Source organism: Lagopus leucura, unplaced genomic scaffold (genome assembly GCF_019238085.1).
Source record: "Lagopus leucura isolate 7727_CA_CO unplaced genomic scaffold, USGS_WTPT01 Super-Scaffold_100001, whole genome shotgun sequence".
NCBI classification, from domain to species: Eukaryota; Metazoa; Chordata; class Aves; order Galliformes; family Phasianidae; genus Lagopus; species Lagopus leucura.
Window position 1 is genome coordinate 1,476,994 of NW_024962262.1, and position 26,797 is coordinate 1,503,790.

General features: G+C 44.0%; 1 protein-coding gene across 2 annotated transcripts in view; it reads right to left on the reverse strand.

Moving 5' to 3' along the window:
* The window catches only part of ARHGAP20 (Rho GTPase activating protein 20), a 62,070-nt gene extending 35,721 nt beyond the window's left edge, over positions 1–26,349 (reverse strand). The window contains exons 1-2 of one of the 2 annotated variants that reach the window (XM_042867359.1): positions 26,251–26,349; positions 16,453–16,541 (exon numbers count right to left, since the gene is read on the reverse strand). In XM_042867359.1, the coding sequence (XP_042723293.1) occupies positions 16,453–16,541; positions 26,251–26,349 (188 nt within the window). The remainder of the gene's footprint in view (positions 1–16,452; positions 16,542–26,250) is intronic. The other variant, XM_042867358.1, reaches the window with a different exon arrangement.
* Between the last annotated feature and the right edge of the window lie 448 nt (positions 26,350–26,797).

A 26,797-nucleotide genomic window follows, 5' to 3' on the forward strand; every position in this document is an offset into this window, starting at 1 on the left:
TAATGGCTCACTGACTTTTCAGGCCATTAAATGGGTATAATTTGAAAAAAAAAAAAGAAAAAAAGCTAAGCACTCATATATGCACTCTTTGAAAATTCATTCAAATAGAATTATACAAAAATCAGTGCTTATGCCAGTGTGTCAAAAAGTATGTCAGTAATCTCAGGCCTTCTCAGAATTCTCTACGTTCTTCTAAATTCATTCTAAGATCAATACTTCTGGGTCCCCACAAAGTAACACCTTTCCAGTCTGTAAAGAAAAAAGCCTTCATCCTCATTTGTTAAGAGGGACTGTGAACTGATTTCTGAAAGACGGGGTTACCCTGCAAAGTCAGCAGTCGTGTTCTGCTTCACGTAGAATCCAGGCTCACATTGGCATTTCGATGGCATTCCCTCTGCACCTGTCCAGCAGTTGGGTATTTCTACACAAAGGTACTATTTTGGGGTCTGACATTTTCATGCATGATTTTAACCAAGAAGCAAATTCTGTTATTTGAGGATATCTACAGAGGGACTCCCAGGTTACTCGAGAATAGATTAAAATCACTCTACTGCCTGAAATCAGTGAAAAGATAATTGAAGAGTTTTCTCTTGACATTTTCAGGGCCCTGTTTTTACACCTATTATTTTTCAAATTAATCAAAATAGGTGTTTTGTGCCTTTTTTTCAAAGCACAGTGATTTATAAGAACACTTCAATTTTGTGGGTGTAGCATATGAAGCTGAAAGCTCTCAATAGTCAGCCAAAAACAAAAAATACATCCCCACTGCATCCAGCATGAAAGCAAACACATCCATGCTCACTTCAGCAATGCTGTATTTACCAGAAACCACAAAAAAAAAAACCAAGCAATACTCCTTCTTTCCCCACTGGTTTCTCAGAAAAACAGATATCTGAACAATGTGATCCCCGATGTGTTTATTTTAATTCTTAGTGTGGTGGAGTCATCAGCTTAATTGTTTGTTTGTAGTGAAAGCAATGGAAGAAATTATAGATACCCAAAAAGATTTTAATAGCCTATGTTAAGCTGTTATTAAATCCATGATACAAAGGTGATATACGCCAATGGGAAACTTCTCCTTGATTCCAGAGGATGACTTCACCCTATCTGTCATTTAAGGAAGCAATCTGTCCTCCAAGTTACCTAAGCTGGAATGATCTATTGCAGGTATCTCAGCTACATGACATCCTTTTCACACACTGCTTGTGCTCCATCCTAACCACACACCTTGTTTTCATTATTGTCCTCTGTCAGAACCTTCCTTTGTTGATGACAGCTTCTGCAGCTGCAGAAATCTATTTCCTCTAAGGATACAGTCTCAATGCTCTCTCCATGGCTGATTTCTCTGGAGATAAAACAACACTCTGTTCTTTGATCTCTGAAGTCATAGAATCACAGAATCATGATCGGAAAAGATTACTAAGATCTTACAGTTCAACCATCAACCCATCCCCACAATGCCCACTAACCACGTCCCTCAGTGCCACATCTCCATGGTTCTTGAACACCTCTTGGGACAGTGACTCCCCCATCTCCAGCCTATGCCAGTGCCTCACCACTCCTCCTGAGAAGACATTGCTCCTATTACCCAAATGGAACCTCCTCTGGTGCAACTTAAGGCCATTATGTCTTGTCCTATCATAGTTACCTGAGAGCAGAGGCTGACCTCCACCTCACCACAACCTCCTTTCTGGCAGCTGTACAGAGTTGTAGACTTGAACAGGTCTCCCCTGGGCCTCTTCTTATCCAGACTGAGCAACCTCAGAAGTCCTTCAAGGGAGGTAGGTGAGAAATGTGCAATTTCATTAGAGGAGGGACAACGGCTACGCATTGGACTGGAATGCAAAGCAGTCCAGCCAGGTGAGAGCCTGCCCAGCAGCTACGCCTACATCAGACCTTCCAAATTCCTCCCAGAGTGAACAACCTAGCCTAGGTTCATTTCACAGATAGGTATATTAAATAAAACATTTTACCATGTGCAATATTTGTGCCCATTCTGAAGCTCAAGTAAAGATTCAGTTCTTCCCAGTTCACCTGGCTCTTCCCAGTTTTATCCTTACATCTGAAGAGCTTGCAGCTCACGGCATAAACTCAACTTTGTTTTAGACACAGGCTGCAGAGCCCATCAGACAGAGCAGATGCCAGTGCTCACAGCATTCACAAGACCACAAGATTATTCTGTATACCTCAGGGGCTTGCTTTGGATTGATTTAAAGAATCAGCAAATTATCTTTAGTAAAAGCACAGAGCATTAATTTTCAACTTTTGCATTTACATTCTCATCACTGAGTCAGAGCGCTGGATTGGAGCAACCCAGTGAGAGAAGCAGGAGCTCTTCACACCTTCCCAAGGCTGGGGAAAACAGCAGCTATCTGCACAGCCAGAACTGTATACAGCCCGGCCCACATTTTGGATTTTTGCCAACTGTCAGGGCCAACGTGTGATTTGTGACTAGCAGAGACATCCCCAAAACAATTCTGACCCAGAAAAATTAATTCCTGTCATTTTCTTAATGGAGCTTATGCTGGAGATGAGGTACTGATATTTGCACTTTCTTTCCACGTCTCTTTCTTTGACACTTAAGTTCCTAAAACTTCCTATCGGGAGAAAATTCCATGTCAGCTTAATAGATGTTTGCTTCATATTTTTTGCTAACGACACTGGCTTTGTTAACAGGAGCTTTGAAGCCAAGATTGTTTACTCTTGAAATCAGTTAATGCATAAGGTATATTAACCACATTGTGTGGTTAGGAGGTACTTTGCATCCAATATAACAAACTTATTAAGGTATCAATAACTGGGTCTCTTCAGTCTGGAGAAGGTGCCAGGGGGGCCTTACAGAGACCTTCCAGTACCTGAAGGGGACTTACAGAAAAGCAAGGGAGGGACTTCTTCTAATGGCAAGTAGCATCATGACATGGGGAAATGGCTCTAAACTAGAAGAGGGTAGATTTAGACTAGATATTAGGAATAAATTCTTTACTGCGATGGTGGTGAGACACTGGAACAGGTTGCCGAGAGTCATTGTGATGCCCCCTCCCTGGAAGCACTGAAGGGAAGCTGGATGGGGCTTTTAGCAGTCTTACCAAGTGGGAAGTGACCCTTCCAACAGCAGAGCATTGGAACTAGATGATCTTAAAGGCCCTTTCCAACCCAACCCACTCTATAACTGTTCTTTAACCAATCAAAATAAAACGGCTTCATAGTGCTGTGCAGTCCTGTTTTTTCTGAGATAAGGTGGGAATAAAACCAAGACCTGTCTTACGTAAGTGAGCACTGATCCATGTCCCACAGCTGCTTAGAGTGCACTCAAGTGCAGTGTTAACATTTCAAGACTTCAACATTTATCTAATTTCATCATGATAGTTTGGATGTGTCATACTGTATCTCACCAACCTGGCAGTATCATGGTAACCGATTGTCACATTCTATGTGTGAAAAAGAGAAAAGCAAAAAATGCAGAGAAAGAAGAGATTTTCTTATACATTGAAACTTAACAGCTATGCTTGGGACCAAATGCAAGACAACAGGAACAGTCCTGCTTATGTTCTTGATGAGCGTAGCCTCTGTCAGGCTCATTAATGCATATGGCTTGAAAAGAGTCCCTGCCATACAAGAAAGGCTGGGGTTGCAACTGGTTTATCACAGGAGATTGTCTGAACTGCATCAGCCAGGGACTGTGTCTTTGAAGAATGGCTGTGGGACAATCAAAGCCCTGTGTGGTTACTTTATTATTTCCTCAAATCCAGCTGCAGACGCAAAGAGGCAGAAACTGGGAAATACAACACATGGTTCTGCATGTTAACACTCCCTAACTGGAGGTGTCCTTGTGACACAGCTCCTGATTTGGCACAAACTCATACCACTTTATGGAACGAAAAAGATGCTGAGGATGAGGATGCCAGCAAGCAGGCCCTGTCCCCAGCAGGATTCTTCATGGCCACACCAAGGCCCTTTGGCTTCAGGGCCAAGTGCTCACAGCTCCTCCTTCCATGAACAAAGCTCCATGCAGACACAACTCACCCACAAGAGCAATCCGCAGGTTCTGAACCCTATTTAGACACTTAGATTTAATAATAACATTAATAATCCAGTGCACTTTAAGGTGCAAACCACATGCTACCTTTCAACCACAATCAGTGCATTGGAGAGCCACCCGCATGCCCAGAATCACAGAATCACAGAATCACAGAATTGTAGGGGTTGGAAGGGACCTCCAGAGATCATCGAGTCCAACCCCCCTGCCAAAGCAGGTTCCCTACACCAGGTCGCACAGGTAGGCATCCAGGCAGGTCTTGAACATCTCCAGAGAAGAAGACTCCACCACCTCCCTGGGCAGCCTGTTCCAGTGCTCCGTCACCTCACTGTAAAGAAGTTCTTGCGCATGTTTGTGCGGAACTTCCTAAGCTGCAGTTTCCTGCCGTTTCCCCTTGTCCTGTCTCCACTCACCACTGAAAACAGTCTGGCCTCGCCATTCTGCCCCCCACACCTTAGATATTTATAGACCTGGATCAGGTCCCCTCTCAGTCTCCTTTTCTCAAGGCTGAACAGACCCAGTTCACTCAGCCTTTCTTCACAGGAGAGATGCTCCAGGCCCTTCACCACCTTCGTGGCCCTCCGCTGGACTCTTTCCAAGAGATCCCTGTCTTTTTTGTACTGGGGAGCCCAGAACTGGACGCAGTACTCCAGATGAGGTCTTACCAGGGCAGAGTAGAGGGGGAGGATCACCTCCTTTGACCTGCTGGCCACGCTCTTTTTAATCTTCCACGTCTTCCCACTTCAGCTTCTCATGATTTGGAGTAAGCTTTTCATCTAAGTTTATGCAGCACTTTATTATAATAAATGGTAATTATACCTGGAGGGGGGAAGTAAGCACAAAAAGTATCAGCCTGGAGGGTAGGAGTGCTTTCCAGGAAGGTGGTAGGTAAGGGCTGACAGAAAATCAGAATGCTGTTTAATCTCAAGCTGACTATTTATAGAAGGGACTTGGACAGATAAGTATAAAAACTTTCTTAATCACAGAGGCTGCAAACCCATTTCTGAAAACCTGCTGTCAACCTCATCCCTGTTCTGCTAAGGGCTTATTTTTCTGAGGATGCAGGGCAGGTTTGCTTGCTGACATCTATGGTAAAGCATACAGAGTTGAAGCAGCACTGTGAAAACAGTACAGCATTCCAGAAATAGCAAGTCTATTTTCTGCAAGCACTCTTTTAACGTTCTCGTAGGCCATTGCCATCACGTACAGTAGCTTTTGTACAGTGAAGCTAGTGAGATCTACTCAGATTTTTAAAGAGCATTAGTTATTATTTCTAAGTACTAAAATGTCTGCTTGCATTTGCATAAATGTGCAACTAGTTGCAACTTCTTTACTGCTTTTCTGCTTCTAAAATTCAGTGGGCATATTATAATTCAAAATACACTGTGAAAATGTTCCAACTGAAATTATTCTAGAATTCTGAAAGTTGTTCCCTAAGTATCTGAAATCATGTTTGCATGACATTAAAATCTGCTTTAAAATAATAAAAACTATTACAATGAATCAGCATGGTTTACACTGGTTGTTGGAGGTGCCAAAGTGTGTAAGTGTACTTTTCTACTGTAGTCTTCCAGAAATCAGTACATGATTAAGACTTGCAGTAAAATATCAAATAGCTTTAGGATAAGAAGCATCATTAAAAAAATCCTCCACGTTTCAGAATGGAAGCTTGGCAGCTTATCAGAACGCAAACAGCACTTAAGTAATTTCTGCATAGCCAAAAGGACAATATTCTCTGCAGAGCAAACGTATTACAGCGTGGTGGCTGGAGACAGGAAACACACTTGTGGTTTGGTTTACTTCCAAGATTTTTAAAAATTACTTTATTTTAACAAACAGCTGCAAGGTGTTTACTCTGAACATTTAGCATAAGGGCAACATTCTCTACTGGTAAAAAGTAGCACCACACGTTTCAGTCATATTTTGCCTATTTGCACCTGAAAAGAATTTAGTGCAAGTTAAGTAAACACCTAGTGAAAAGCTCTTGCTGTGTGGGTGTCCTCCAGTCCTGCCACATAGCCCAACTGGAGACCACCGAGTCTAAGGGATGTTGGTCCAACTCCTCTCACAAGGGGAAGAAGTGTAAAGGAGGACATATCCATGTGCAGAAGTCAGTGAAATCTGTTTTGGTCTTGCGAAGAACTGATCCTTTGTTCCACAGTGCACTCTCACTGCTTTGGAGTGTCTCACGGCCTACAAGAAGTCTGGAGGAGTTCTTGCCTCCTCCACACTGGCTCCTTTGTACCCATTCTGCTGTCATAGAGGAGAGCATTTTGGGGTTCCAGCTTCACCCTTGTTTCCCTAGATGGGTTCAGCATTATTTTAGTAGCCTGAAAGGATGATGATTATGCCCTACCATAACATTTTGTAAAACAGCAATCACAACTGGGACATTTAATCAACTTAATCCCTATCGGGACATCTAAGAGCTTAGTTCAACTCAGCTGATCGGGAGTTACATCAAGGTTGAAATTAACCCTTACTCCAAATGGGGGTTTCAAATACCTCCTGGCAAAACGTATTACAAGAGTTCAGTGTAGGTCATGCATTAGCCAGGAATTCTAGGCTACCAAAAATAGCCAGGACATGCTGCAGAGCTCAGCAGAAACAAGCCCTGTCAAGCTGAGGTGTACATATGACAAGCTTGGTGTGAGCATCTTTAGAAATCCCTTCTGGCCCATCATTTGTGGCTGTCAGTGAGCCCACATGTAAGCACCTGCCTGCAGTTACGCCACTATCTGCAGCTACCTGTTACATAGGCTGTAAATGGGCAATAACAAGACTATTGTGGGACTGTGTCCTTTTAACAGGGAAATACAGCAGTTTCTAGGTGACTGCCTGAAGGTTTATAGCCTGCCAGACACCTCACATAGTTACCAGGTAGTATCAGAAGGGTTGTTCGTGATCTTTGAAAGCCCTGTTGCCTCTGATTTTGCCATTCTTCAAGAAGTGGTTCAGCAAGGCTCTTCCCCTCAGATCCTGACACATATGAAGAGTACGCAGTTGCGCAGCAACAAGTTTTAAGAGAAGCATTCAAAACAGTGCAAGACTTCAAAACATGTGGCCAGGCAAAGCAGAGATAGAATCCACCAGAAGCTGTTCTCTGAATGCCCTTTTCAGGAGAAACTTGCTGATGGTAAACAAAGTAATCATACACAAAACAACCTAGAAACAGCTCAAGAATTGCCTTTACAAGATAAGGCCTCCTCAGAAGTATCCTTTGGGACCACTTTCCTATGAGGAACAGCCAATACGAGTGCCCGTGTCAGAAGGGACTATCACTTCACTGCACCTGTCCCAGCTCTAATGGGAACAAATCTGGCTTTGGTTTGCTTCAAGGGCTTTAGTTCATGTTTTGATACTAGTACTGCAGCACAGGAATTATCCTATTACAGCAAAGAGATTATTTGATATGCCTGCTGCTGCCAGCCCTTGCATATGTGTGACCCAGATTCCTATGGACAGCCAGCAGCCACATCAGGGGCAGCCACACATACCTGTTTACCCCTTACAACTACCTGCCTGCACGTGCAAGAGTGTTTTGGTGGGTTAGTCAGAGGATTCTACTTCACTGGCGGCCTGTGATGGGGGAAGAAGATATTAGAGGGCACTTCAAACCCACACACCTGATGGTAATAAGTAAGTACATAAATGGGAAGCATGCAACCACTCTGAGCTATGGATATGAAAGGCTGAGCCTGGATGTGTCAGTGAGCCATATGCAAAAACAAAATCCCGGGAACAGACATAGTAGTTGCATCACTCTTTTGGGAAGTGGAAGATGAGGTGTCTGAGGAAGGAGAGAACTGAGCGTGGGCAATTCATTTCCAGTGAAGGTGCACAGGCTTCATGGCCAGCAGCTTCACAAAGAGTAGAGGTGACCAGTGAGGACCTGACCAGTAAACAGGCTAGAAACATCCCTTGCCTTTGTCCAGACAGGTTAAGTGGGGTCAGTAGAATGGTGGTTGCAGTGCCCCAGGGGACAGTGTTCAGTTCTTTGGCATTGACCTGTTCAGTGCCGTCAGCAGCCAGGCAAAAGCACAACTCTATATATATGGAGAGCTTTCCTATTAGCTGGTTAATGCCTAAAGACCAGAGGCACTTGGGAGATCAGGCAGCCACTGAGGACTTTCAAGTCATGGCTTTAAATTCAGGTACCTAAATGATTCCCATTCCTTGCTCCTGAGAGCATTATCCTTCACTGGATCTAGCCTATGGTATTCAAGCACTTAAGACATAAGCACAGAAGAAATCCAAAGATAGATTGTTATTCTCACAGTGTGATCAAAAACTCCCCCCAGCAGTTCTGTATTCCATGAGAAAGCAATTGGAAGTGGAGAAGCGATGCTCTATCAGCCAGGAGGAGAGTTCAATGCATATTTAATGCTGGTCCTTGTCAGAGGTGAGAACACCAGAGGCTGCAGATCAGCCTGCACATCATTAGAGGCTTTCTGCTTGTTTACACAAGATAAACGGCCACAAAGAAGTCTGAGCAAGTCAGTCCTGTGATTTCCTCAGGTATGCTGCTGCCCAAACTGCTTGGCCAGACTGTAGTTTGGCAGAGATTTCATTGTCTAAAACCAGGGATACACAATGGCTGCACAAGGGCTGCATTTTGCCAGATCTCAAGGCTTAATCCCAAAAGTCCCTAAGTGGGCTGAATCCAAAAGCAGACGTGGGCAGAGACATCTGGATGAGCACTCATCCTACTGAGCGGTGCCCTTCGCCTCCTTCGTCTTCAGATTGTCACAACTCCATCCAAAGGGGAATCGGCTTAAAGCACGGGTGTTAAACTATTAGTCATTTATTGTAAAATTAATCCTTCATTTAAACTCCAATCCTTCCAAAACCCCTCTTCCAAGCCTGCAGTCTTCTTACCTTTACTCCCGTTCTTTTAATAAAAAAGCAGCAGATCTCTGAGAGCCCCAGCTCATTTCAATCTCCAGATGTACAAACATCGTTATAAGCCACTTTGTATGTAATAAATGAAGACCTGATGTGTTTTATCAAAAACAAACATATGCACACATACACACACATGCTCACACAAAACAAAACAGAAAAAACAGCGGGGCTACAGGAATGCCAGTCTCGGAGTTAAAAGGCCATTTGAGGCCTCAGAAAGTTCACTTTGTTCCTTGTTAACAGTTAATAAAATTTTATCCCCAGCTATTACTACATAAAAATAACTTATGCATTCAAGTATGTGGTTTAAAGAAACAACACTCCAGTGTAATAATTAGCTTAAATCATGGATGAATTAGAAATACTATAAAAATGACAAATAGTACATTCATAGAATCACAGAATAATAGAATCACCAAGGTTGAAAATGACCTCCAAGATTATCCAGTCCAACTATCCACCTATCACCAATATTTCCCACTAAACCATGTCCCTTATTACAGCATCCAAACGTTTCTTGAACATCCCCAGGGACGGTGACTTCACCACATTGCTGGGCATCCTGTTCCAATGCCTCACCACTCTTCCTGAGAAGAAATTTCTCCTGATGTCCAGCCTGAACCTCCCCTAGCGCAACTTGAGGGTATTCCCTCTAGCTCTATTGGTAGTTACAGGGGAGGAGAGGCTGACCTGCACATCCCCAAATCCTCCTTTAAGGCAGCTGCAGAGGGCAGTAAGGTCTCCCCTGAGCTTCTTCTTCTTCAGACTGAACAATCCCAGTTCCCTCAGCTGCTCCCCATAAGCCTTGTGCTCCAGACCCTTCACAGCTCTGCTGCCTTTCTCTGGACACTCCAGGGCTTTCTCGTAGTGAGGGGCCCAAGACTGAACACAGTACTCAAGGTGAGGCCTCACCAGAGCTGAGTGCAGAGGGACGAGCCCCTCCCTGCTCCTGCTGGCTGCACTATTGCTGGTGCAAGCCAGGATGCTGGTGGCCGTCTTGGCCAGCCAGGCACATTGCTGGCTCACATTCAATAACATTATCATCATTATTTTAATTAAGTGTGATTAATTTAAAAAGGAAGAACAAATTGAAGAAAAATAGCTTTGTCTTTCCTAAACTTTTCACTATCTGTATAGAAATTCATGTTTCCTTGCCTTGCGTGTGGAAACAGGGCATACTGAGGGGAGAACTCCAGAGAAGTTCTCGTTCAGAGACTCACTCTCATTCAGGTAAAGATAGAATGCTAACATATCAGAACTTCTCATGAAATAGAAAATTAAAAAAAAAAAAAAAGTCATAGTCCAAAATGTTGAGTTTTAATTAAATCTCAAAATTAAATACAGAAGTAGAGGGCTCTTCATTTGCATTGTTGGATGAGTCTTTGAGAATATGACTTTTGCTCCATCTTGACACTGGAAATTTGATGTCTAATGAAACTTGCTTGCAGTTCTCACAAAAAACCGAAGCTGTGAAATTTCAGAAGAGGCCTTCAGCCCAGCAGGCACTGTGCTGTCCTCGCTCCTCCCACCAGGAGTTGGTTGGGGGCTGTATGGAAGCAAGTGCCACAGGAGCTGAAGAGATGGCAGCTGCCTGGGGCCTCTTCCTGCCATAGTCACTGCAAGCAGAGAGGTGCATCCAACCCAGTGCATCTTGCAAAGATTACTTTGCAGAGGAAAAATTAATTGCTACCATGGAAACGAGTGAAGAATGAGCAGAACGATTTCAAGCAAAATACCTGCTTAACAAGTTAGTTACTCACAGTGAACTTATTCCATTCCTATTCACAATTGCATTTTTCTGAAACGCCAAGCACTCATCTTCCCTGTGAAAAGAAGACAGTTAAGGCCTCCTGGCAATTCACATTTATTAGAAGCCTCTATTTTTGTCTTCAACCAGTCACATAGCTTGGATCATCCACATATCTTCTGACTAAAACCCTGAAAACACAATGTACAAGACTTCGGGAACACTTTGTATTTGACTTGAGCCAAGTGGAACGCATTCCTAGATTACACATATGATCTTCGTTATCTGGGATATTTAGCATTTGGCATTGGCCCCTGGAAGATAACACACCACAGTCATCTACTGTGCATCAGAATAAGAAAGAACAGCTTCACCATGAGCAGCACAGCCCTGCTTCTATCTACAGGACAGGAGAACACCCTTAGAGATTTCAGAAATACCCAGTCTATACCTTTAAATTCTTTGATTGTTCAATCCAAATAATAAAACTGGGGAGGGCTGACTTTTTAGTATTTCCTTTTCAGGTTCTGTAAAGGTTTGCTTGTAAAGCCATTAAAAACGATGCCTGATTTTATTTTAAAACCAGTCCTGCTTCTCGCTTATACCAAAATAATATCATAAAGATTCTTAACTTCTTAACTCTGTAATAAAGAATAGTTTAATTACTGATATTTTAATGTCTTTAGCATGCAGAGGCACATACCTATAAATGGCCATGAAGACTAAGCAATGTAAAATCATGTTATTAAAGCATGTAAATAATTATATTGTTAAGCATGTAAAAATATGATTTTCAAAGATCTGGTGGGAGCGTGCACGAGGAAAAGGAAAGCTGCCAGCAAAAGCAAGACAGAATTTGGCTGTCCTGTCAAGTATTCTCCATACGAACAGAAGTCCGCCAAAACAGAGCAGAAACTTGGCAGCTTGGGCTTTGTCACTTGTGAAAATTGAAGGACAGCAGAACAAAGGCTGAAAATTTTGTTTGAAATACGTCTTTATTATTAATGTCAATGATTTTGAGAAGACATGCCCTGATGCTTAAATCAAGGTCTCAGACATTTCTGTTCTGTTTCAAGCCCATAATTTGTGCTGCACTGAAGTATATCATTAAGTAGTGTAGTTTTCATTAAAGGACATAACGAAAAAAAAAAAAAAAAAAAAAAAAAAAAAAAAAAAAAAGGGGAAATTACAACTGTGCAACAGGTCCAGGTCCAAATATAACCAGCCCAAGCCCTTCACTGATTTCATACATATTAATGTAGTTAACAATCAAACTTTCCGCATCTGAATATCAGCCAAGAAAAATATCAACATCTTACTCTTTCAGTGTATTCTAGAACAACTCTGCTCAAAGTGCTTCCAAAGAGGACATGTGATAATGTAAAACAGTCCTTGCATTCCTATTCATCACTACTTTGCGAGGAAAGATAAACTATTCAGAAAAGAGGAAGAGAAGCAAAACCAGGAGGCAATGAATAGTTTGCATATTTTCATCTGTTGGAAGTAATGGTCCAAATTCCACTAGAATATCTATACTATTTACTATCTTCCCTTGCTGTCTACAGTTACAATTGAGTGGGACAGGGATTGCAGAGTGGTTGTATATCTGTACACCACTGTGCAATTCAAAGTTGTCTCAGAATTCCTCCACAGGCAAAGTATCTTGGCGTCTTATATGCCCAGTGTGGCAAGGTAAGATCAGTAAGACCTGTACCACATCCTTATCTCCACATTGGAAGGATGTGGATTTGGTGGGTGAACCAGTTGATGGATAAGAAACTGGTTGAAAGGCCGCAAGGCAGAGGGTGGTCATCAATGGCTCTATGTCCAGCTGGAGGCCGGTAACGAGCGGCATCCCCCAGGGGTCTGTCTTGGGACCGGTGCTCTTTAACATCTTTATCAATGACATCGATGACAGAATCGAGTGCACCCTCAGCAAGTTTGCTGATGACACCAAGCTGAGTGGTGTGGTTGACACGGTGGAAGGAAGGGATGCCAGTCAGAGGGACCTCGAGAGGCTGGAAAGGTGGGCCTGGGTGAACCTGATGAGGTTCAACATGGCAAAGTGCAGAATTTTGCACTTGGGCCGGAGGAATCCCAGACATCCATACAGACTGGAAGGAGCGGTCCTTGAGAGCAGCCCTGTGGAGAAGGATCTGGGGGTCTTGATAGACGAAAAACTTAACATGAGCCAGCAGTGTGCTCTTGCAGCTCAGAAGGCAAATGGTATCCTGGGCTCCATCAGAAGAAGGGTGGCCAGCAGGGACAGGGAGGTGATTGTCCCCCTTTACTCTGCTCTTGTGAGGCCCCATCTGGAGGACTGTGTCCAGGTCTGGAGCCCTCAGTACAAGAAAGACAGGGAGCTGTTGGAGAGGGTTCAGACGAGAGCCACGAAGATGACCAGGGAGCTGGAGCACCTTCCCTACAAAGACAGGCTGAGGGAGCTGGGCTTGTTCAGCCTGAAGAAAAGAAGGCTGTGATGTCACCTCATTGCAGCCTTTCAGTACCTAAAGGGAGCCTACAAAGAGGAGGGGAATCAACTCTTTGAAAGGGTAGATAACAGCAGGACAAGGGGAAATGGTTTTAAGTTGAGCAAGGGAAGATTGAGGTTGGATGTCAGGGGGAAATTCTTTCCAGAGAGAGTGGTGAGGTGCTGGAACAGGCTGCCCAGAGAGGTTGTGGATGCCCCATCCTTGGAGGTGTTCAAGGCCAGGTTGGATGGGGCCCTGGGCAGCCTGGTCTAGTATGGGGAGGTTGCATTGGCAGGGGGGTTGGAGATTCATGATCTTTGAGGTGCCTTCCAACCCTGACCAGTCTGTGATTTTGTGATTCTGTAAGGAAGAAAACCAAATGATATAGCTGAGGAAAAAGAAGACAAGTTTTTGAACCCACAAGACTGTCCAATTTCTTTGTCTTTCAAGACTGAAGAAGAGCACAGCAGCACAAAACAGTGTCTGATTTTTCCAGCTTGATCTCATCTCACCTACATCCTCCTGCTGTAAGAGATACAGCAACACAACCATTTAAAAAACTCAATTCACTTAATGCTAAAACAGCCATCTCCAGATGTCACAATGGTTTCTTTGAACATTAATAAACTCTGAACTGCCCAAAGGTAGGTCTGTCCAAAATGGCTGCCACCACATTTTATGAAAATACCCTCTATATAATCCAAGGGCGCTTGACATATAAAGCAGTGTAAAAATACCAGCTGACTTGCGCTTGTAAGTATTTCCTGCCCTTTTAAACTTTGCACTTGTTCGTTAATTTCAACAAATGTTGAGGTGGGCCAGCTGCTGAGGTGAGAGGATTCATATAAATCTCTCACAGATGTATGCTAACTTCAGATAGGAGTTTTATCATCTACAAGTCATTAATCAACCATTAACAAGTAAGTGTAATGGAGTCCCACTATTAAGGTTCACTGCCAAAGGAGAATAATGGATTTTGTAGTCTGGCTGTGTCTACAAAAAGGGGAACTAAGAACTAAGACAGCTCTGAGAAAAAACATTTGGAGGAGATTAGAAAGCACGGGAAGTCATTTTGTTGCTCTCTAGCTCACCTTAAGAGAAAGCACTTCACAGGAGTTAAGCATTTACACAACAAACCAAGTGGAAAGTTCAAATTCATCCATCAGTTTAGTGATGAAGAGGAATGTATTTCGCACAGCCAAACAAGGAAGTCAGGCATAGGTGAGAATTATTGCTCCTGAGAACAATAATAAACACTACATCATCAAGAGCGTTACTCTCTCACTGATAGACTTTGAAGCTACAAAATCACCTGCTCTGGCCTCCAGGGTCTTCAGACTTCATCAGACACTTCTTGCTAAGGCCACAGACTCCAGCTGGAAACAAGAGGAGCAGCTAAATTGCTGCATGCCCCAGGCAGAGGACAGACAGGACTGAGGCAGCACCTAACATCTCTGGAAGCGGCAGGATCAGTCAGGCAAGGTGTTGCTCTTCCTGTAGAACAAGGCATCATTTCCCGTTCTTCAAACCTCTCCACCATAAAGTTGGTGGAGAAACTGGCCTTACAAAAAAAAAAAAAAAAAAAAAAAAATCCTCCTGCACACTTAATATGGATCTGGAAATAATTCTGCCCTGAACTATGGAAGCAAGACATACTTACACTTTAGAAACAGTGAAAATATTCTTAGGTGAAAATTACATGGTATTATCCCATTCAGTGGCTTCTTCAGCCTTGGCCAATTTCTGATACTTATAGTACAGACAATAAAGCAAGAACAAGAAAAAGCAGAATTGAAGAAAAATGCCCAAGTCTGAACCCAGCAGGCAAATGACAGAAGCTCTGAAATATGAACTTTGAATATAATACATTTTTTTAGTATTGAGGACCAAGTGTTGGGACAGTTTCAAGGGAAGACAATTGCCCCATCCCTGGAGGTGCTCAGGACCAGGTTGGATGGAGCTTTGTGCAACTTGGTCTACTGGAAACTATCCCTGTCTATGAAACTAATTAATCCTTAAGGCCCCTTCCAGGCCAAACCATTCCATGATTAATGACTCTAGGCTTATGGGGACACAGGTGTATAAATGTAGGAAAATCCAACATCCAAGGGCTGAGGGATTCCATCTCTTGCCCCCCATACCCTCCAGGTACTGCTGCTCTCCTCACAGCAATAGTCCATCTCTAATTTCAGTTTCAGTTATGAATGTATGATCCATGCCCAAGAGGTGGTACCACAACTGTGAGTACAACTACAAATCCAATGAAGTAGTAGTAAATGGAAAATAAATACGGTAGAACAGACAACAAAAACGTTTCAGTAATCCCACGAAGGGGTTACAGAATACCAATTCCACTTATTTTAAAGACCTGGAAACAAAGTAAAAAAGAGGCCACAGAATAAATTTTACAGCCAGAACCAGAACACGCTGCTGGCTCTCAGCCCTAAACTCAGGCCAGTAGACTACACAAAAAGGTGCAAACACCTTTAGAAATTCAGTGCTCAGTTTTCTCTTTCATGTCACAGCCAGTAAAAAGACACGCAAGTAGTTTCTACTCATTTTCCTTTCCTATTTTGCAACTCTGATGTTTCCACAAAATACTTCCACAAGTTTCTGAAATTCTGTGAGATGACAAATATGAAACCAGGTATTAGTTAGATCAAACACAGAAGACTTTCCAAAGCTCACATACTGATTATTTAACACACCACAGTGTAGGAAAAAAATATTCCTTACAAAGCCATACTTCATTTTCCATCAATAATGTTTCTCAGTAAAGAGCTCTACACAGCTGGAAGCATTAACAACCTACCAGATGGTTCACTTCTTGATAAACACTTATGTTTTGTAAGTTTAAAGTCTAATGAACTGTAGTGCAGGAAGATAAAAGTTATGTATGCAGAACAGTTCAAACGGCAGGTCAGGAGAGAGAGCTGGACAATGGAACAGCTCCATAGAAGCTCCCATCTTTATGGCAGCTTTACATTGGGGTGGGAAGGAGGAGACATGGCTGATCCATGGCTGGCAGATGACACAGACATGAAGTGCTGAACACATCACATTTGCACACACTCGCTCTCTCTCACAAGCTGCTATGGGAAAAGGATAATAAAAGGCAGGAACTAGATCCTGACTCACAGCATTCTCCTAAACCAGCATGAGCTCCCAGACCTCTTGAGAGAGTGCATCATAGCAGTCCATCACAGCTCAAGGTAAATTGTGCAGTCCCACAATTACCATGCCTGAGTTATACCTGGTACAGCATGTACAGCCAGCAAAACTCACTGACTCACCTTGAGACAGATCTAGATCTGTTAAGTGCTTTGACGAAGATCAAGGATGGTGCAGACTGGCGTCTTTGGGCCAAACTCTTCATTTTTTGCTTGAAAAGAGAAACAAAAAGAAATTGTAGGTGAGACTTGGAACCACTACTGCATGCATACAGACTTGTAGTAGCCAGACTCCGATTTCAGATCACAGGAGAAAGGGTGAGTTATCACCATCAGAAACCCTGGGAATGGAAAATGGTTGCAAAATGTCATACTGAGAAAAATAGGAGCATGGCCTGAAAGCCAGTGATACAGAAAAGCTGACAATTAGCGCCCATACAGAGATACCCAAAGTATTGCATACGCAAAATAAACATCTAGAGCTTTTCCTCAATCACTTTTTGACCGTTAAGAACCTATTGTACTTCAAGAGTATCAAGTATCAAGTAATTTCAAATACTCAATACATTTCTGTATGAGTCCGGCAATTTATTATAAATTAATGTTTGGATTTTACCCACCTAAGTTTACACACAATATTGGGCTACATTTTTTTTCCCAAAATCATTAGAACCCCAAAGAGGTTTGAGCAAGTTCCTTTCCTATTAATCTAACTGGAACATTGCTTCTCTCTCTCAGTAGTCATTAAAGACATTTTTTTCATTCCTGATCACGCCTGGGAGGGCAAGGCAGTTCTCAGAAGGCATGGGAAAACCAGAAGGGAATGGGCAAAAGGAAACACAGGGAGAGCAGCAGGAAGAAAAAAAAAAACCAACAACAAAGCATAGGTAAGAGATGGAAATGTCAGTAGCTTTCAAGGGAGCATGGATTCCCACTGAGTGAAGTTGAATACCACAATAAAAATACTGAGCAAATAGGCAAAGCTGCTCTCCCTAGAGGCAGAAATTTTCAAAAGCATGCACTAGAGACAGAAACACACATTTTGCTGCATAGAAATGTATTCATCACTGCACTGCCTCCCTCCTGCAGCCAGAAATAGGACTAAGGTGTGCTGGCCTGAGCACTGGAGCTGCTGTAGGAAATGGTGGTGCAGCCTAGCCTGCTGCTGCCAAGGTGTGTGACTTCTGCCCTCACAGGCCCTCCATCAAAGCACAGTTGTTGCCTTATTTTGTTCAAATACTTTTCATAACAGACTGGTGAACAAGCAGAGGGGGCTGAGCTCCTCCTGAGACCTAGACAGAACATGTCCTGTGGTGGTCCTTCACATCATCAGCCTGCACACCACTGACAGCACACAATCAGAGGAACCTCTGGCGGTCACTGCTCACGGATAATTGCACAGCAAGATTTTCTTCCTTTACCCTAAATATAATCACTGAGTTCCAGGAACAGACATGTTCGGGAACAACTGATTCTTCTGCCAATTTATGCTCAGGATGTGGCACACATTTATTTGGGCATGTGCATGGTTTGCTCTGCTCTGAGAGAAGACCCTCTACAGAACTATGTGTTTTACCTTTGAAAAGTGTATTTCTTTCACTCACTGCAGCGCATTTGTTATTGTCATTATTTGGTTCCCTATTTATGTATGTACATTCATTTTGTTAGATATGTAGTTGCAGCTATTACACAATAATTGTTATAAATTCAACCGTGTAATTTCAGTTCACCTCTAAAAATGATCTCACTTTGCTGTCTCTTTCATTAAGACATAACCTTCTCAAGACAGATCAATTAGGTCTGGGACTATTTAGATGTCTTCCATCCAACTGTAAATTAACTGAATAATAGCTTAATAGATTACTAACATAAGAGATAATACTTTTTTTAGTGAATGAAACCAGTAGATCTCACTACTGGCAAACACGAGAAGTTGTTAACATTTGAAAAAGCGTATTTACAAATGAGAAGGCATAAAGAGATCTGTGTCTAACAGAAAGCAAGACACTGATTTTACTCAACCGTCAGTTTTTGTAGGAGTTTGTATAAAGCATCAACTCCCAATTACAAATTTACTGAAAGTCTCCTTTTGGGTAGGTGACTTCCAGGGGGTGGTTTAAACTGGAGCATCTCAGCTCCTGTGAACACAGTGGAAGTTTGGTGATGTTTCCAGAGAGATCTTAAATCCTTTGATTGCTGCAGTCTGAAGAGAAAGCCACTGAAAAAATGCAGTATTTTAAAGTCACTGGGAACATTTAGGTTGGAAAAGATCCCTAAGATCATCAACTCCAACCCTCACCTAACACTGCAGGTTCACCACTAAACCACATCTCCATGTGTGCCATGTCCACACATCTCCAAAATGCCTCCAGGGACGGCGATTCCACCACTTCCCAGTGCCCAGTCACCCTTTCTGTGAAGAAATCCTTCCTGACAACCAATCTAACGCTTCTCAGTGCAACTTGAGGCCATATCCTCACATCCTAGGCGGTTTCCTCATGTATGAAGGCTCTCTCCTTGCTTCGCAAATGTCTCTAAATTATGGCCACTCTTTTCACACTTGGGCTAGCAGTGCTGCATAGTGCCCTGATTTAAATATCTGAGGACTAAGGACTACAGCATGTTTGATTCGAGCCCAGGTGACTCAGGAGAGGATTCCAGGAGGCCTCGGGTCCAGCCTTGCTGTCCGAGCAGGGCACCACAGCCCAGGGCTGTGTCATTTCCAAGGAGGAGATCCCACAGCTTCTCCGAGCAGCCTCTGAATACAGATAGAGCTTACAGAAATAGAGCTTCATGATATGAAAAAGATCACTGATGAAATTTGGAAAAGGAAAGTCTTCAGAGCAAAAATGAAGAGAGTCAGGTCAGCCACATGCAAATAAAAATGTTACATTAACGACAGACAAAAAGGGTCATTTTGTTTTTATTTTGCCATGTACAGAGTCTGACAAGAGAAAATAAGAAACCATCACAATGACTTATTTTGAGGAGGAATAGGACAAATTCATTTTTGGCTGGGATGGACCCACATGTCTGCTCCCCTATCTCCCTGCTTTCCCATGTGCAAGGATGTCACCGTGGCAGTGCAGAGAGGAGCGGACACATCCTGGACAGCTGCAGTGAAAGCAGATGTTTGGGAGCAAAAGGAGATGCAACGACCAAGAATCGAAGCATGGGACACAGAGAAGCATTTCACAATGTGTCCCAAAACACAACCTCCCATTTTTTCATGTAAATATTAGAAAGGTCAACACAGGGAGAAATCCTCATGCTTGTTGGCTGAGTCACACCCATGTGAAATGTATCATAAAATCGGTATCCATAATTAATGTTTACAGTGTGCCAGATGCAAAGATTACCATCTTGTATCAGTCAGGACAAACTAGAGTTATCTTTGCCTTCCTTGCTTTCAAAAGCCTCAGTCCCCTGCCTCCTCCCCTCCAGTTCAGGTTTAACTTCATACTTTCTGCATTTCTGGTGGTGGCTGCCCTGATTTCTTTCTTAACAGAAACAAAAAGGGTTGCTTCTGTAGTTGGATTGGAGATCCAGCAGCACTTCAGTGTTTGGCTAGTTGTTCATCTGGTATAAACAGATGTAGGGCTATAGATTTCAAAAGAATGAACTTCCACCAGATAATGATCAGACCTGCACTCTGAACCATTATTTTGTAAACTGAGGTGGTAGGTGGTTTGTGAGCAGATCAGCCCACCATACTGAGGATAGTAACCCTGCAAAACAGTACTAAAAATACGCTGTGGCTCTTCTTGAATCAGAGTCCTAACTAAGAGCAGAGTTAGAGTAAAATCTTGACAAGTAGCACACAAGTCTGTGACCGCACAAATAATCTGCTTCTGACTGCCCTCATTCAGCTAATCTGGCTAGTGGTTGAAGTGGGTATTGATACCATATAGAATTTATGTAAATTATTATATCTAAGTTAAGAAATTCATCTCTATTCCATTAAAAAAAAAAAAAAAAAAAAAAGAAAGCGGCAACATCTGCATGAGATCTTTAAAAAACCATCAAGCTGAAGATAAAGCACTCTCTTGTGATTTGTGTATATCGCTTAACCATATCAAGCTTGGAAAGAGAATGGCAGAACATAAATTAAATAAAGAATGCCTGAAAAAAAATGCCTTTGTAGTCAACTGAGAGAAAAGGACATGTTTAGTGCACAGTTCTTCTGTCCTGTTTTAGCTGTGCAAAAATGAAATGAGTCTTGACCTAGAAGTGCTGACTTCTTCCACTGAATGCACAAGAAAACTAAAGAGACCAGGAAGGTTGAATTAATCAGCTCAATTCTCTCCTTGCTATCTGAGCAAAGGACAGGGAACAGAATTTTTAAGCTTAATAAGATACAGAACAATTGCCTTCATAGTGAATGCTTTGAGCTTAGGATGAGAAAATGGTATTACCTGATGTCTATGTAAAAGATTCATATAGGAAATAGTTGAAAAATGCACTCAGTTCCTAGCTGGCAGGTGAACCCAGCAGAAATGCCTCTTCAGCAATGTGCAGACACTTGCTAAAACCCTCCCCAGAGATGAAAGGATTTCAGGCTCCTGACTTACAAGCTTGTTCCAGAAGTGGGTCAAGGCTGGGATGTGTGCCCAGGTCAGTTAACTGGGTGACATGGGCAGCTCTCAGACGGACCGGTACCTTGAGCTGAGGATTGCTCTCAAGTGGCTAAGATCTCCCTCTCACTATTTTTCTAGTGAAAGGAAATCTGATTTTAACAAAGCCTGCTATATGAAACTATCTAAGTTAATAACCATGAGGGATTTCACCCATGCAAACTCCGTTCTTGTTGTCTGAGTAACAAAACATATCTGTGACACACATTTCTGGTTTAGCTAGACATGAAGCAAAGCACAAACAGAAATCTTTACAGAGATCTGTACAACAAAATTCAGCTAACTGCTTGACAAAAAATGAAACATCAAAACAACACTCATCACCCAGCTGTTAATTTTCAAAGACAATTGGGCAATACTATTTCCCCTGTATCACCAGGCTTCCTACAAGAAACAATAAATCCTATATTCCTCTATGCCATAATCCAGCACTTGTTAGACTTACAGTGCACGGCTGCCCAAAAAATACCAGAAATAACAAGAATCTCTTATTCTTGGGTAGGGCAAGAAATGGCCCTACAGTGACCTGTAACATTCCTGAGCCCTTATAAAGAGGGTGAGAAGATGGCTGCAAGTGTATGGCTGGCTCGAAAGGCAGAGTGTGTGCCTGTGAGCCTGAGAGACAGCCAGGTCCCATTTTCCATAACGGCAGAGCAGGTGACAAAACTATGTGCTTGTGTTTATGCTGGCAGAATACTTGTACTTACATGGACTTTCCTAAAAGAAAGCTATTTCTGGAGGGATAACTGTGGATAAAATGATTGCAAGGGCAAAAGAGGAAAGACCTACCAACAGAAGGGAAGAAAAAGCTGGTAATGGTGGACCAGCAGCTGCAGATGGAGACCAGAGTTAAAGTGGAAATAAAAACTGATGAAAGAAACTGTGTGCAAAAGATGTCCTACCAACCATCTCCCACAAGATACTAATCTTTGGAAGCATGGATATATAGATGTGTTGGCAAGATCTCATCCATTTACATCCAAAGCTGCACATGTGGAAGATTATTAAGAACATGGAGGAGGTCACTGTTGAATATTTAGCCCACGGGTCCTGCTGTCTGCTGTACTGCATCCACAGTGCCTGCAGCAGCACCTTCAGATGTGGTGCTGTGGTGTAGAGCCCAAGCTTTCCTACCAAGCTTCACACAATGGATTATTAGCACACAGACATGGTTCTGCCACAGTTTCAGCACACCAGGCTTTTCTTTGGAGCAGCTGACTGATGACAGAGCAAGTATCGTATAATCACAGAATCATTAAGGTTGGAAAAGACCACTAAGATCACCAGTCAACCCGTCCCCACCATGTCCACTAACCATGTCCCTCAGTGCCACATCCACGCACTTCTTGAACATCTCCAGGGACGGTGACTCCATCACCTCCCTGGGCAGCCTGTGCCAATGCCTCATCGAATGGACAATGTAAACAGACAATGATTTGCTATGTTGTAGGTCCCATATGACATGTTGAGTTCTTCTCCTTCCTACCACCATCATGCAGAACTTAAAAAAACACAAGACTGGGAAACTGAAGAGCAAGATCACATTGTTTTATATACAGTTTTCAACTTCTCACATGAACAGGCAAAAGAGGGATAGCTAACTCTCATTCTGAATTAAATCATAAGCCTAATAAAAGGCACATCACTGTAAGTCATCACCAGTCAGCAGTGCCTACCAAGGTGGTTGCATCTGAAGGACAAATGTGGATGACTTCATTAACACGGGCTTTTTCCAGTTCTCATCAGAGATGCTATAGGGTATGTCTCCATGATGACAGGAATTGTCCGACATCCAACACTTACTTCACAGAAGTGTTCCTGAAAAGCTGAGATTTCTGGTGGTGGGATTCTGACCGCAGCCCCCCATATCATCAGCCATGATCACAGTAGAGGACAAAGTCTCACAGGAAGGAGAAATCTCAGCCTTAAGGAGCTTTATGCCAAAAACCATATATACACAAAGGCATGAGACCAAGGTACCATCAAGTACAATGACAAACACATTCTTGATTCATATTAGCAGAGTAAGACAGAGGACAGGGTGAAGGTTGTGTGTGACTGCCTTTACTCTTCCAATTCAATTTGCTTGAATTTTATCCATTTAGTACACAGTTGGGAACACAGCTCTTTTCCTGACAGTAAGCTGTTTCTGTATGTGTGATCAGAATTACAAAGAAACATTGTAATGGTGATAGAATACTGTGCTTTAAGCTTCCACAAATACTATTCTACAAAATGGTTAAGTTTTTTGTACACATTGTATGAATAAACATAACAAATTGCTGAGCCTCACAAAAATTATAAGCAGTCACTTGAAATTTTCAAGGAGGCAGCAAAAAATCTTAAGAGTGATTGCTTATGTTACCAAAGATTGTCTTGTGTAAAATATTCTGGTTGGAATCTAACCCTTCGAAGAAGAGAGAAGTGAAACACCAGAAACTTATAAATATAATTAAATGACCACAGCTGTTACTGCTGACACAGATATACTGGCACAGAAGACATGCTGAATCGTTTGTTTTGATAAATTTGTACAAATAAGCTCCATCAGTAAAATCACTTTTTCTCATCTTACTTCAGCCCATTTCAGAGTTGCATCAATTTACTGGTATTGGTTACTAAGTGGTCAGTACAAAAACTTCTCTGCAGGTCGATCAACCACTGTCCAGTGACTCCAGGTAAGTCCGGTAAAGGAGGGAACCTGACCTAGAATTTTCCAAAAGGATCAATTAAAACACTGCACTTCAGTGTCACCTTCCAGAAGGGCATCTTGAATGTCTTACATGCATTTAATAAGGAGAAGCTCCCATTATTTGTGAGGTATGCTAGCATTTCAGATTGCTTTACATATAAAGAAAAGGAGAGGAAGTGTTTGCAAGACAGCAATGTAAGTGGTCCCACAAAGCACATGGAGTGAATCCTAGACAACTTCTATCTCCTGGTCCTATGATGTGATCCATCAGCTTTGTTGCAACAGCCAAGCGAAAGATAAAATAGGAATTCAAACAATCACAGAACAACACAGGAAATCTCAGCAAAATACATTTGACTTGGGAAAGGTATAATTGAAATAATAAAATAAAAATGTTCACTGGTGGCTCATCACTGCATCCTTGGGGGCATTTTTGTCACAGAAGTGTTCCCAGATTGCTGAGATTTCTGGCACTGTGTGGTGTGATTCTGACTGCTGTCCCCCATGTTGTCGGCCAGGATCTCAGTCAAGAGCACAGAGACTCACAGGCAATGTGAATGTATTTGCAACAATATCTTTAAACTTGCTATGTTGTGTCACCACCAGTATCAAAGCTGATCTCTTGTCAGCAGGCTCTGCCACACAACTACATATAAATGCTACAAGCAGTGCAGTATGTCCTGTAATAACAAAGCCTTCTCTCTGTCAAAAAGTGCTGTGCCTTAGCACTCTGTGGAGCTCAAAACAGAGGTACTCAGATAGTCCATAGCACATAAGGAGCAAAAAATAATTTGAACTGCCATTGAGATCCTGCTTCGAGCAGATTTAGGAGGAGATTTAGCCCAGTGTTGAACAAGCATGAAGGTAGCGACATTCTTCCCCAGCCAAATGGAGAGGCAGCCTGTAAGGAAACTCCAGGGAGCACTGGGACTGTGGAGGAGGACAGAGGCTGGACTGATGCTTGTGGCTGCAGGAGGATTCCCTATGTACCCCCACTGTCTGTGCCTGCATGCTGATGAATTCCAAGAGAGCTGCCAAGATCTGTAAAAAGTAACATCCCTACTCCTTTGTCAGCATCGGCAAAAACAAGATCTGCGTTCCTTCGATGGGAGCAGGAAAGCACAAGTGCTGCCTTCAGTTCTTGTCTTCAGAAAGCTGAATCAAAAAGAATTTGTAGGGAAGCAGTGTTCATCTTTGCAGCACTTGAACATCCCTTCTCATTTCAGGTGGTGCCCGGCATCAGAGCAGCAAGGTGTCTTCAGCAAAAATCAAAGAAGCAGTAGGAGAATAATCAAAGCCACACATTTAGCTACCTCAGGTTACACAGTAGTACTGGGAAGCATTCATTCCATCCATTTGTCCAGCAGAAGACACTCCTCCCCTTCATGTAGGTGTATTGCACTCCTTCTTCAGAAACTTATCAAATCAAGGTGTAGGCAGAAGTCAGGCTAAGCACTCCCCAAGCAGCCATTTTGCACTTTACTTGTGCTCTGAGATGTCCCTGGGGCTGCAGTCAGGTGCATGCCTTGGTGAGATGAGACACACAGAGACACATCCCAGGGACATATGCTCCAGCCCAAAGAGATGCTCCGGAGGAAGAGTGGAACTGTGGCTCCCCTCAGCCACAGAGCCCCAGCCATTGGGTTGGGCACAAGCTACCACGCATCAGGTGGACAGCTTTAATAAAGGACACCATAACCTGGCTGTGTCCTAATCCTCCCAATGTGTTTGACAGCCAGTGACACCATATTCCTCTAAAGGCAGACAGAGCACAGATGTAAATGGCAGAGTGAAGCAGAATGGGTACGGCAGGAAGCCACCCAGCCACACTTCGGTACATGTTAAGCCAAGGAGAAACGAGTTCCCCTACTACATAGTGGGAAGAATGTGGTCATAGCAGCTCACTCATTACAGCACAGTGTAAGGCAGAAATGAGCACTTAGCTGCACCCAGAGAGTGAGCATTCTGCACTTGATCGTGTCACATGCAACTGGCACACCGAAAAGCTTTCACCGTCGGTTGTAAGCCTCTCCTCCATCAGTCACAACAGAGAAGGCAGAGCGCACCTCCTCAGGAAGTTGCCTTCCCATTTCTCTCATCCAAAGCACATGTGGGAGCCCCCAGCACCCCTTGCTGGGAGCAAACCTTCCCCTCCTTGCTTGGCAAATCCCAAACCCCCACTCCTCAGAGCCCCAAACACCCACCCCACGGAGCCCTGGGCACCCCGCAGAGCACCCCCGGCTCTCTCCAGACACCTGCACGCCAAATCACCGCTGCTCCCAGGACAACCATAGAGCACAGACCCGGAGCTCTGGCATCCCGGAGCTCTCCGGGTGACCCCAGACTGACCCTCCCAGCTCTCCTGTACCTCTGCGCAACACCCTCGGGTGTCCCCGATCTCAGCCACACGGCAAAGCTCTACCGCAGAACCCGACCGCCCGGACACGCCTGCACCGAGCTCTCCCGCGGACGCTCGCGGCCCCAGCTCTCCCGACGGCTCCCCCCGCATCGCGGCGGACCCGGGGAGCGCCCGGTGACGAGGACCGCGGCGGGGGATGACACCTTCCCTCACGATTTCCAGAGGAGCAGTCCTACCTTCTTGCCGTCGGCGGCGGCGAACACTCTACTCTCGCCGCTCACCGAGGATGAGCGGCCGGGCCCGAGGTGCTCCTGTTGCGGGGACATCACGTCCATGCGGCCCCGCGCCGCCGATCTCCCGCCGCGGCGACACCCCAACCGCCGCCGCCGCCGCCCGCACCATGGACAGGGCGCGCCGCGATGGCACACGCCCCTCCGGGACACGCCCCCTACGCGGGACACGCCCCCACAGGAGCCACGCCCCCAGCCGGTTCGAGCCCTGCTCTGCGGCGCGGGGCGATAGGGAGGGGAGGGGGCGACGCGCATGCGCCATCGCGCGGAGTCGGCGGCGCGCTCTCGCCGTCCTGCGCGTGCGCGTGTCCTGCGGATGGAACGGTGCGGGGAGAGTGGGTTACGCTGCTCCGGAGCGGGAGGCGTTGCGTGGTCCCGGGGCTGTGGGGGTGTGTTACGTTGTCCCAGGGATGGCTGAGGAACGGCATCGTCCCAGAAGTAGGGGGTGTGGCAGTGGCCCATCACCCGCCCACCTCCTGTTCGAGGTGAGTGC